The 11,761-nt window shown below is 46.1% G+C and overlaps 1 protein-coding gene across 6 annotated transcripts in view; it reads right to left on the bottom strand.

Annotated features, from left to right (window-relative positions):
- Positions 1 to 264: 264 nt before the first annotated feature.
- The window catches only part of CROCC (ciliary rootlet coiled-coil, rootletin), a 644,212-nt gene continuing 632,715 nt past the window's right edge, over positions 265 to 11,761 (bottom strand). For all 6 annotated transcript variants that reach the window (XM_069611116.1, XM_069611117.1, XM_069611118.1 and 3 more), the window contains one exon: positions 265 to 4,838. In XM_069611116.1, the coding sequence (XP_069467217.1) occupies positions 4,758 to 4,838 (81 nt within the window). In that variant the 3' untranslated portion in view covers positions 265 to 4,757. The remainder of the gene's footprint in view (positions 4,839 to 11,761) is intronic.

Genomic DNA, 11,761 nt, shown 5'->3' with positions numbered 1-11,761 from the left:
TGAATACTTGTCAGTGCTGTACGAGTGTGGTGTGCGGGTGACACATACACTGTGCTTCCCATGCTATAACCACGTTATGTCAGAGCAGAGTTTGCACTGCCATCATAAGTGCAATACCAGAGCTGCATGAGAGTGAAACTTTCTCTGCTGCTGCCTTGCTGTACTTGTTCTGTTAATGCAAAAAAGTCTGACTCTTGCTCTGTTTAAGCTCACCCTATTTATACACATCAAATATATAGCCATGTTTATTAAAAAAAAGTACACTTTAAATTTCACAGTTAAAATTTATTATAAATTGTAATGGTTTTCAAAAGTGGTTGTACAAACCAACAAGGACATGGTGAACAGCTGTAAAACTTGATCGATTAGAAAAACGAACATCACTCATACTCAACACGCTGGCTCAACACAGAATTCGCCGGAATGTCTTCAGTGCTATTTGAAAAATGTGTATCAGACCTCGTTACGATGTGGACAAAGCCAGGCTTGATGGAAAAGGGAACGCCTACAACTGCTTACATTGGACACTGTTAAAAGTCTAAAATCGGTCTTTTTTAATAGAAAAAGGGTACATTAAGACATGAATTCTGGAGAAAGAACATAAGATGTACAGTGTGACTTCACAAAAACGACCACATTTGGTTTACAAAAATCGCAATCCAAAATGAGACAAAACCACTCATGTTGACCTGATTATTCCTGAACTGCAGTACTGATTAAAGAGAAGAACTGGGATCCGCGAGGTTCTGGAAGTGTCTTGCATGTAGCTACATCAACTTTGGCAGATCTGGATACTAATGTCAAACGCTGTGAATTCTGCATGTCCACATTCAGCCTCCTCAGTTCATTGGGAGTTGTTTGGTTGCAGATACAAAACCCAAATGACCAGGAGCAGCAAATGAGCAACTGATTGGCCCCAAAGATCAGACTTGAGCGAAACATCAAATGGCTAATCAGAGACAATCGAGAACTATGTTGCCCCTCGAGATCAATTGACTTGGATACTATACAGTGGCTACTGATATTATAAATAGCAAATTGTACATTCTAAACTGACTCGAGATTCCAAATTAACTGATGATTAAAAATGAGCAATGGGTGATTCCGAATGAAAGATTTGCATGATTCACTGTTTTACGTGGCAGCATACAAGCTGGCTCATGGGCACTCAAGAGCGCTTGATTGCAAAGGTAAATGAATATGGGTTCGTAGATTTATCAAGAGAGATGGAGCATAGTTTGGAATCAATTTGATTTCTGCTCGCCACTGGCGAGTTGCTTTTCCAGGATCAATACCTCCACTTTTGAGTGCACACATGTAGATCTGCTTCAACAGATTAAAGATCGGTCCTTGTATGGTACTCCAATGCTGGCCACACTTTTTATATTTGCCTTTTGGTTGGCACTAATCGGTGGGCGAGATACCATGGGACATAGAACGGCCACTGAATTTAGTATATACATATCATATGTTAGTTATACAGTAATAATCTTTCTTTGGCCTGTATCTGTTTACAGTCACATGCTATGCATATTCTGCCATCTTTTGGCTGGTCCACAGCATTGCATGTGGTTTACTTTCAAAGTAAAAGAGCGCAGGCTTGGCCTTTCCTTTCACACTGTACCTATTCTACATGAACTCAAACCCATGGTGCTCCATGCATCCACATCTAATATTGTCTTTTTTCCACCATGATTGTGGTCACCAGAGTAGAGGCAGCGAAAGCAACATCGGTTCAATGTTTTTAGGACTGATGTACATCAATAGAGCACTAAAAGAATGCATACTTTTCTGAAGTATAGGCAGTTTGGATTTGCTTCCTGGCTTTGGGTATGGACATTCCACATCCTGGGTCCATGACCTCAGAGAATATGCCTCCATGTTTACCGCTTGAACAATGGGCACAGGATTTTGGGGTGTTTCCAGAACACATTTTCTGTATGATGTATAAAGGAGTGCAAGATTCCACATGAATTTGTGATGGAAGTTAAAGAGAATTCTGAATCCTGTTCAAACAGTAAAAATCTTGCAATCCCTCCACCAATAGTTTGAAAGGGTAACTTTCCTTTTAGAAATATTGCTCCCATTCTAGAAGTCATGCTTGAAAATGCTGGTAGTTCTCAGTGGCGCTCCAATACTTTTCATTTCTTCAATTTTCACAATAAAACAGCATAGCGATGGATGACAAGTCCAAGACATTATGCCAATTAGGCAGGGTTAATGTGTCTACAATATGTGGCTGTGCTTGTTTCCATTACCATTTCTTCATTGTATGCTTTGTTACGCAACAAGTAAGCCTGGTGAGGCTACTTTCTGTAGGTTTACAATGGAATATGTCAGAGATGTGAACATTTTGGTACGCTCAAATCGGAGATTTTGCAGCAGAAAACATGGGGGAATGGTTTAGTGGTAGTGCTGTAGCCCGGCTTTCCATACACATTTTATATGTGGACGCCACACTACATCTGTGACAACAGAAGTCCATAAAAAGGAACAGATTTTTAGACTTGAAACATCTCAACCGTAAACTGGGTGCTTGAAAACATTCTGTGTCGATTTTGGAGTGGAAATTATGATCATTAAAGCAGTGGCTGACAATCAATTTAATCCCTAGTTAAATAAGTTTTGGGTCGTCTTCAATGGTCAAAGTCAGGCTTGTTTCCACTAAAAAATGCAACAGAACTCGGAGGAATAAGGTGTGTAGGTAACATTTTCATTTTGTCTCATTTTGGACTACAGTTGTCAGGAGTATTTCTTAGTAGTGTGTCTGCCCATAGGACATTTTTGAAATATAGACAGTCAACTCATGACTTTTAACCTTGGTTTACATTCATAGCTTTGTTAACACTGGCCCTCCCTGTATTAGCCACCCACAGCTGCCATACTGATAATACAAATATATTAAACACGTTCAATAATTCAGGACAGATTGTCCCTTTGTTAAAGTGCAACACGCAAGAAAAAGTGGTGTTACGAGGCATGGATTTTGAAAAATGCACTTGTACTTTTATCTAGACCCAAGCAAGGTATCATAAGACTGGGGAGGATGAGCCGCCTGCAGGACAGTCCCTCTACCAATGATGACCACACAACCAAAGACCATCTCATAGGTTAGGTTGGGTTTGTCCACTGCCTGATAAAGGTTCTCACATTTCATGCCACATTGCTCCCACATTTAAGTGTTGTAATAACAAATGTTATTACCCAATATAATGGTGCTTAGTTTCCAAATTAGGAAGGTTGGGGGGATGAGTGCGAACTGTCGAAATGTTATCTTGCAAAGTGTAGGGTGGTCCTATGGCCAAGGTGATTGCTTAATTCTCTGCCTGGACTTGTACAGGCATCTACTAGTCAACAAACTCACAGCAGCTGGGACCCCAATACTGAAACAGTGCTGTACTTGTCAATTGGTATCCTCTGCTGGTCGCCCATATGGTAGTAGGGGAGTACTACAGGAGTAAACTGATCAACACCCTCCCAGATTCCCTGTTTAACACTGGGATAGGCCGACATTTGCCAATTCACCCATTACACACTCGTACCCCTGCATCTATTATTTAGGTAATAGTACTGTAAAAGGACACTAGTATAAAGATCAATTAAATGCACACTCCACGCTCCCCGCATCCTCCCTGTATTAACCAATTCGGGTTCCAGATCACCTATGTAATACTGGTACAGTCCAATGTCTAGCAACCAACACCTCTCGCTCACAGTGCAATACTGAGACAATCCCATGTCTGCCAACTGAATTCCAGTCCAATGTGTGATCGCTGAACAGTCTCAACGTATTGTTGGATGGCCGCAAAATATTACTTTAGGAATGAAACAGCACATTTGAGTAGGTTATGAAAAGAAACGCACTTCAATCCTGCTGATGACCTCGGGAGACAAAAGGAGTGTAGGCAACCAAAGAAATAGATATGGAAAAGCAAGCAGCTACCCATCAGCTGCACTGAAACCGGCCGCCATTTTGGAGTGTTCTTCAGTGTCACACATTGGACCCCAAAAGGAAACAAAGATAAGAGAGGAAGCTTTCACCCAAATTAAAAATAAAATTGGGCTGCCTGCAAGGTCTCCATGAGCAGGAACTCTAGTAAAATTGTAAGTACGTTTAACTTGCTTTGATCATTTTTGCAGAAACTGATTTCTTCCAACAATCTGGTTGCATTATTGCTTTAAACAGAAACGAAATGCTGGATTCCCCACTCGGTGGTCTCATTTTAATGAGTCGGCGAAGTCCCCCACACCACTGTAGCTGCCATGTAAAGCCAGGTCCAAAAGTGCCCCTGGCAAAGGGAAGTTCTGTCCACTGCCCATCACAGAATGCACATTGAGCTGCTTTGATCCTTATATAAACAGACATGTTTAGAATTTTTAAAGTATAAAAACCAGCATACTTGATTCCCATGGATTGCAATACAATGTAAATGGACTAAAAATAAAGGACCTTCGTTTTCAGCAAATTCTTGCAATTTAGCACCTTAAACATGGGGCGAGTCGCTGGTCTCCCCTCCGTGGATTTCTTTTTTAAGATCCTTTCACAGTGGCTCAGTCAAAATTTCAGTGTGTAGAAAAAATATTAAAAACAAAATAAAAATCTCTCAAGTTCAAAAATGCCTACTAAAAATGTACTGTGCATTGCATTGGCACAGCGCTGTTGCAGGTCACCAGCAAGTGGTAATGTCACATGCCAAGATAGTATCGTCATCATGTTCTCCTCACAGTGGAGGCTGGGGACACACAGGCTTGGCCACTCAGTTTCCAGAGAGGATGGAGGAGTAGTGGGGTTGGCACCTTTTCAGCTCCTGCTGCAACTGGTCCTTCAGCATCGAGATCTGTAGGAAGAAACCACACCATTAGATTGCAAGGGACGGGAGGGTGAAGGAAAAGAAGCAGTGACATGGAGGAAGAGGAGCGCAAAACAGAGGAAGAAAAGTGCAGGACTAGGAGGCAGGGGAGCACAGAGCTCGGGGACCGTGGGGTGGGAACATGACAAAGGAAGAGGGGCAGTGGACTAGGAGTAAGGGATAACAGGGTTGAAGGGTGTGACAATTCAGGCGATCTTGTAACTTCTCCCCAGAGGGGAGCCCTTCCCCGTGAGGCTAGGGAGTTCACCCCGCTATGCAACATTCCCTTTTGGGGTGGTGGAAAAAGACTCCCCTCTTGGGGAACAAGGACTCCCGTTCAGTCCAGGAACTCCTTAGACTCTCGTATGAGGAATGGAGAAGACTATCTGAAGATCCCCTCAAGTCACTCCAAAGCAGTCCATCTGTTACTGCAATAGCTGCATGAATTCATCTCCTCAGGTCAGATGTACTGGGAAGAAGAACAACATAGGAACCATGCAGAGTATGCAGTGAATTGCAGCCAACTGCACTGGTACGAAGAAGATAGCCCAAGAAGCCACGAGTCCTCAAATGAAATAAACAAAGGACTGTGCATCAACGCTGGGGAGGACCCAGGGTGGTCTAATAAAAACAGAAGAAGGACCTGTGAAGTTTATCACTGGAGCACAGGAGGTTTGAACCACTGCTGAGAAAGAAACCAGGAGACGCCGACACGTCCCGTGTGGAGAGGACATTGGAGACCCGAAGCAGCAGAATACAGACACTACAGCAGAGACAGAGAGCCAAGCTGTCTACCTGGGAAGAATCTGTGGGTGGTGGTGTGACCCAGAGAAGGTGGACTGTATGGTCGTCGAACGGCACAAAGACCATACCAGGAAGGGCTCTGCGGTGCCACATGAAGAAGAAGAAAGAAGTGAATGACCGATGTGGTTATACAAGAAACTGGAACCTGACCCCATGGAAAGAACTGGTGATGCCTACCCAATTCAAAAGAGGTAACGGGAATGGCGGGAGACCCGGGTGGGGGATGTAAGAAAGGCATGGTATCAAACAGTAAGACAGACACAAGTGATCACAGTTCAAGGGTGTTTATTGAACTTCAATTGGGTTTGAAAAACGCCTATCTAATCCTAAATCTAAAAATGGAAGCAAGCTATGACCATCAAATAATAACGCAGTCCTAGTCGAGTGTGTCAAAATAAAAGGGCCTATACTAATAAACCTATTGCCAATCCTTATTCTAAATACAAATAGTGTGGGAAACAATGTTATGCAAACGAGGATGCAGTTCAAAACTTCAACATCAGGGTCTTCTGTGCCAAAGTCTCTTTGCCATTCAAAGTCTCTTATTTCAGAGGGCCTGATGCAACACAACAAAACATTAAAGTTCCTTTCTTGTCACGATTTTCACTTATACACCTTCTCGGGTGATTTACTGTTCACCCCGGGTTTCCCTCTGCCGGGCTCAGACCCACTTTAGCACAAAACCTTCAATTGGGCCCCCTCTGTCGGGTTCGGACCAAATTTATCTATGTTTGTCACTTCTCAGCTGGATACCTTACATAGACCTTTGATTGAGCAAACAAGCGGTGCCGGACCACTCTGTCAAAGGCATTGTAGCTTGCTTTAAAGTTTAATCTCTCATGAGCAGTTCAACTTCACCTGCATCTCTTATCACAAACGTTTTAACAATGTTCGTTCCAGTGCTCATCATAAAATGTTGCTGCTTGCAACCTTGGCTTCAACACAGTCTGATCTTGTATCGGTCTCCCCAACTCACCGGCTGTGTTGACTTCACTGAAAGCTGCGTTGTTCTTGGAGCCAAGGACGGTACCACAGTGGCTGGTGATTCTCCCCACCTTGATTATTGACGCGGCAGGGCCCTGGTATCTCTGACGCACAATTCAGGATTCTTCAGCCTGGTTTCCTGATTTACGCTTTCTATTTTCAAGGTCTCTGGAAAGTAACGGTTCCTTGTCGGAAAGGTTCCTTGCGGTTTTGCCATCTTTCCTCTCTCGCTCAGCTGCCGTCTCGAAACAGCTGTTTCCTCATGTGTTTTGCCTCGGTCAGTGTGTGCTTTTGTGCTCCACCTTTTATACATGTGGGGAAGTGTAATGGAAGTCAGGTGTGTGTGTGATGGTCAGTAATTGCCTGCCTCGCCTGACCATTGTATTGGGACACGTCAGGTATACTGCTCAGGTAGTCCGTTTTCTCTCATAGTGGGCTGTCCGTGAGAAAGTGTTCATGTTAAAAAAGGGGTGGGGTAGAGTTCCTAAATATCCTACCTGGTAGGATGGGGTAAAGGTGTTACAAGGAAGGGGATAATGTGTCTCACCCTGTGGTGTTCCACCCCCACTCCCCGAAGACCTCTCACCCAGGTTATCCTCCTGCACTGGTCCTCCCCCAGGAACTGGAACCAAAAGCGATGGCCGTGTTCTGGCAATCTGAATGACAGATCCCTGGGGACTAGTGGGTGAGACACCTTCTCCTTTCTCACAGGGACAAGATGGAAAGAGAGTGAAGATAACCAAGGGACCAATCATACTCGTCCCAGTATTTGTGCATACTGGAAAGAGTTAAGATTACCAAGAGAGCACTCACACTCGTCCCAGTGTTTGGCAATATTGGAAAGAGAATAGAGACGGTCAAGCAACTAATCAGACCCGTTCCAGTAAAGAGGAATATGATAAACCAAGTAAAGAAACCCACGAAAGCCATCCAGGGAACTTCCAGGAAAATATAGTGCCACTGCAAGGTTTAACGAAGGATCAGGAAATATACATTGCTTTGTGGAATTAAGGATCTTTTTGTGTAGAGAGCGAGGCGAAGTCCAGCGGGGTAACAGCCCCCATGATGAAAACATTCTCAGAAGCAATCCAAGATAGAACTGGCAAGGCTATAAATGCCTGTCCGGGAGACGGCAGTCATTCTTACAGACCCCTCTTTTCTTTGGGTTTTCATGATCAGTGGTATGGACAGAGTAGGATAGTTTTGGACAGAGCACTGGCTGTTGATTTGGGCCACCTCACTGACAATGAGCACCCTAGTTAGTTTTGTGTTAGGTAGGGCAAATCCCTTATTGCTAGCGATAGAAAGGCCTTTCATTTATTATTTCAATAAAGAAACATGTAGAAATGCTACCTACTGGTTTATCACCAGTGACAAAGAAGAAGGACTGATGGAAGGATGAGCTGAAAAATGAAGAGGAGGCAGGATCCACAGGGTTGGGAGGAAGGAGTGGTCCAGGGGAAGATGTGTGCATGACTCCGGGGGGATGGCTGGCAGGAAAGAAGGTATACAGAGAATGGGAGAAAGAGGCAAAAGGAAGGAAGTAGTGTTTCAGAACCCTGAGAAAGGTGTGCACAAGACTAGGATGGAAGTGCTACTGAGAGGAACGTGTGTGCAATGATGGAAGGATGGGTGGCAGGCAGGAAGGGGTACATGGAGCTTGACAGAAGGCATGACTGGGAAGAGGGTTATGCTGGACTGGAGTGTGGATGACTGTTAAAGGAATGTCAGAATGAGGAAGATATCAAGAATGCAATGCATTTTTTATAACATTTTGATTTTAATGACAGGATATGCACAGATAATGAACGATACAGCCCTGCTGTTTGTAAGAAAGTTAAGTGCTACCAATCCACATATTTAACCAATAGGAACTATTGAAAACGCAGGGTGGGGCATACAAGACACATTTGTTACAGTTCTGCGAGTTCGACAGAATCAAAACCTCTGAGCCTTGTCTTCTCAGAGCAGAGTACACAATGTTTAAGTGTTAGGAATGGGATACCATAAACACAGTGTCAAGTTTTTAATGTGGGATGAAATTCACAGCTCTCAGTCACACTTCACTGGAGAGGCGTAGTAGGTCTGAAAGCAGGGGAGGAAAAAGGAGGTTAGGGGTAAGCAATGTTGCAGCTGGCTAGGCTCTGGAATAAACTACATGCGTGGGGGGTTTTGGCTGGTTTGCTGCGAATGGTAATAGAACTACACAGATCCAGCTATGACTAGATAGCCATGGCAAGTTAGATGGATCTATCAATACCTTTTCAGGTTTACACAAAGGCTGTGTATTGGCACCTATATAATTGAACTTATATTTATCAGATATGTCCAAAGGGCTTAAGAAGTACCAAATTTTCCTCCATGACTGACGTTACTCCTCTATGCGGATGACATGATCTTGCTAGATAGGTTAAAGATTGGCTTGCAGCGAGCATTGACAGCAATTAATGATTATGTTGAACTGAATAAGTTAAATACAAGCATGAATAAAACAGCAATTCTAATTTGCTGTTATAATAAGAAATAAGCTTGATGTGGTTGGTGGCATCTAGATGGTAAAAGAATTAGCAAATTCAGAGAAGGAACAAGTTACTTACCTGTAACTGTTGTTCTCCAGCATGGGTCTGGCATGGATTCACATGCTCATGAATATTCCCCGTCGTCAGGCTGGGAATCCTCGGTAAAGAAAAATCAGTATCAGTTTCGTTTCTGATCTGTCTTTCGTAGTAGTAACCAATCACTGATCTCTGCGTCATTCTGACCACAGCCAATGACTGCCATCTCCCTAAACCCCGCCTCTGGCAGCCATCTTCAGATTTGGTAGCACGTGAAGTGGCAGTATGACCAAGTGAAGAGCCGCAGAGGGGTAGGCGGGAGGGTTCGCATGTGAATCAATGCCAGACCCATGCTGGAGAACAACAGTTACAGGTAAGTAACTTGTTCCTTCTCCAGCATGGGGTCTGGCATGGATTCACATGCTCATGAATAAAAGAATACATATCAGTACACACATGCACAACCACGGGAGGTGGCAAAGGCTCAACATTAAGCATTTCATCCAAAACTCAACATTAAGCAATTCTTACCTCCTCACCAGGCTCACCTTAGGCGAACAGGTTGCGCAGCACTGCTTGGCCGACCCTGGACTCCTCCCTGGAATCCCGATCGATGCAGTAGAATTTCGTGAAGGTGTGCGTCGACCTCCACGTAGTAGCCATGCAGATGTCCAGCAAGGGCACACCAGATAGGAACGCCGTGGTAGCTGCAATCGCTCTGGTGGAATGGGCTCTCGGATGGCCAGGCAGCGGTCGGTTTGCCAACCGATGACAGTACATGATACAGCCGGAGAGCCATCTGGAAATGGAAGCCTTCGAGAGAGCCTTCCCCTGATTGACAGGTCCAAAGTTCACAAAAAGTTGTGACGTCTTCCGAAAACTCTTTGTGCGGTCCACGTAGAACTTCAGCGCTCTAGCCACATCCAGCGAGTGCAAAGTCCTTTCAGCCGGCGACGAGGGCGACGGGAAGAAAACAGGCAACACCAAGGGTTCGTTAAGGTGGAAGTCCGACGGCACCTTGGGCATGAAGGATGGGTGCGTCCTGAGCACTACCCTCGTGTCATGAAAAGTCAAGTACGGGGGCTTGCAGGAAAGGGCCTGGATCTCTCCCACCCGTCGTGCGGAGGTGATGGCCACAAGAAACGCTGTTTTCCACGACAAGAACTTCAACGGAGCTGAGTGCAGAGGCTCGAACGGAGGTCCCATGAGCTTGGTCAGCACCACGTTGAGCTCGCACGCTGGTGCCGGGGCCTTCACTGGTGGGAACGATCTGAACAGTCCCTTCATGAATTCTTTCACCAGAGACGTCCGTCCCGTGGTTCTGGTGTATCGGGAGATAGCAGCAAGATGAATCTTGATGGAAGCGTGCGCCAGCCCAGCCTTGGCCAGCAGGTATGGCAGTACTTGAGGAGCCGTAATCCGTAGAGGGTTAATCTTCTGTGCATGGCACCATACAGAGAACCTCTTCCATTTGTGTCCGTAGCATTTAAGAGTTGAGGACGCCCTGGCCTTTGCAAGAACCTCTCTGCAGTCGGCCGGTATGTCGTAACCTCCAAACTTTAACGCTGCAGGAGCCAGGCCTGCAAGTTCAGCGACTTCGGGTCGTGATGGAGGATGGCGCCTCCTTCCCTGGAGAGAAGATCCGCGTCCACTGGCAGCTTGATTGACGTGGACGCTGACAAGTCCAGAAGGTCCGGGAACCATATCTGCCTCGGCCACGCAGGTGCAACGAGGATCATCCTGCACCGTGACCTCTTGAGCTGGTTCTCTTGAGCTGGTTGATGAGCCGGATCAGCAGCGGCAATGGAGGGAACGCATACAGGAACAGGCCCTCCCAGGGGAACGAGAAAGCATCGCCCATGCTCCTCGGCTGGGGAATCCTGCTGGCGAACCTCCGGCACTTGGAGTTCGTCGCCGTCGCGAACAGATCGATCTGGGGTGTGCCCCACCGTCGGAAGAGGCGGTCCACTAGATCCTGTCGTAGTTCCCACTCGTGGCAAGAGCGCAGCTCCCTGCTGAGCGAGTCGGCGATGGTGTTTTTTATCCTTGCCAGATGAAACAGCACCAGAAACATCCCTTGGGCGACTGCCCAATGCCACAGATCCTGCGCCTCCTTGGACAGGGCTGGGGATCTGGTACCGCCCTGCTTCCTGATGTAGAACATGGTGGTGGTGTTGTCGGTGAAGATCCTCACCACCTTGCCCTTTAGGGACGGAAGAAAGGACCTGAGGGCCCAAAACACTGCACGGAGTTCCAGGACGATGATATGGAGGGACTTCTCCGTCGGCAGCCAAAGGCCCCTTGCGTGCAGATTTTCGGTGTGCGCTCCCCACCCTTCCAGGGAGGCATCCGTGGTGACTGTCTTCTGGTGACCCGGGGTCTGGAAGTCCATGCCCGCTGTCAGATGAGCGCGGGTGCCCCACCACCGGATCGTTCGTTGGAAGCTCTCGTCGAGTGTGATCCTGTCCTCGAAGCTGCCCGTCGTCTGGATCCAGCGAGCGTCCAGGAACTCCTGTAACGGGCGCATCCGAAGCCTGCACAGGCGGATGAGATAAATGCAAGAAGACA

The sequence above is a fragment of the Ambystoma mexicanum genome, chromosome 8, assembly GCF_040938575.1.
Source record: "Ambystoma mexicanum isolate Mex_15411 chromosome 8, UKY_AmexF1_1, whole genome shotgun sequence".
In the NCBI taxonomy this organism is placed as follows: domain Eukaryota; kingdom Metazoa; phylum Chordata; class Amphibia; order Caudata; family Ambystomatidae; genus Ambystoma; species Ambystoma mexicanum.
The sequence above is the reverse complement of the archived record's forward strand: the minus strand, read 5'-3'. Positions and strand labels throughout refer to the sequence as shown.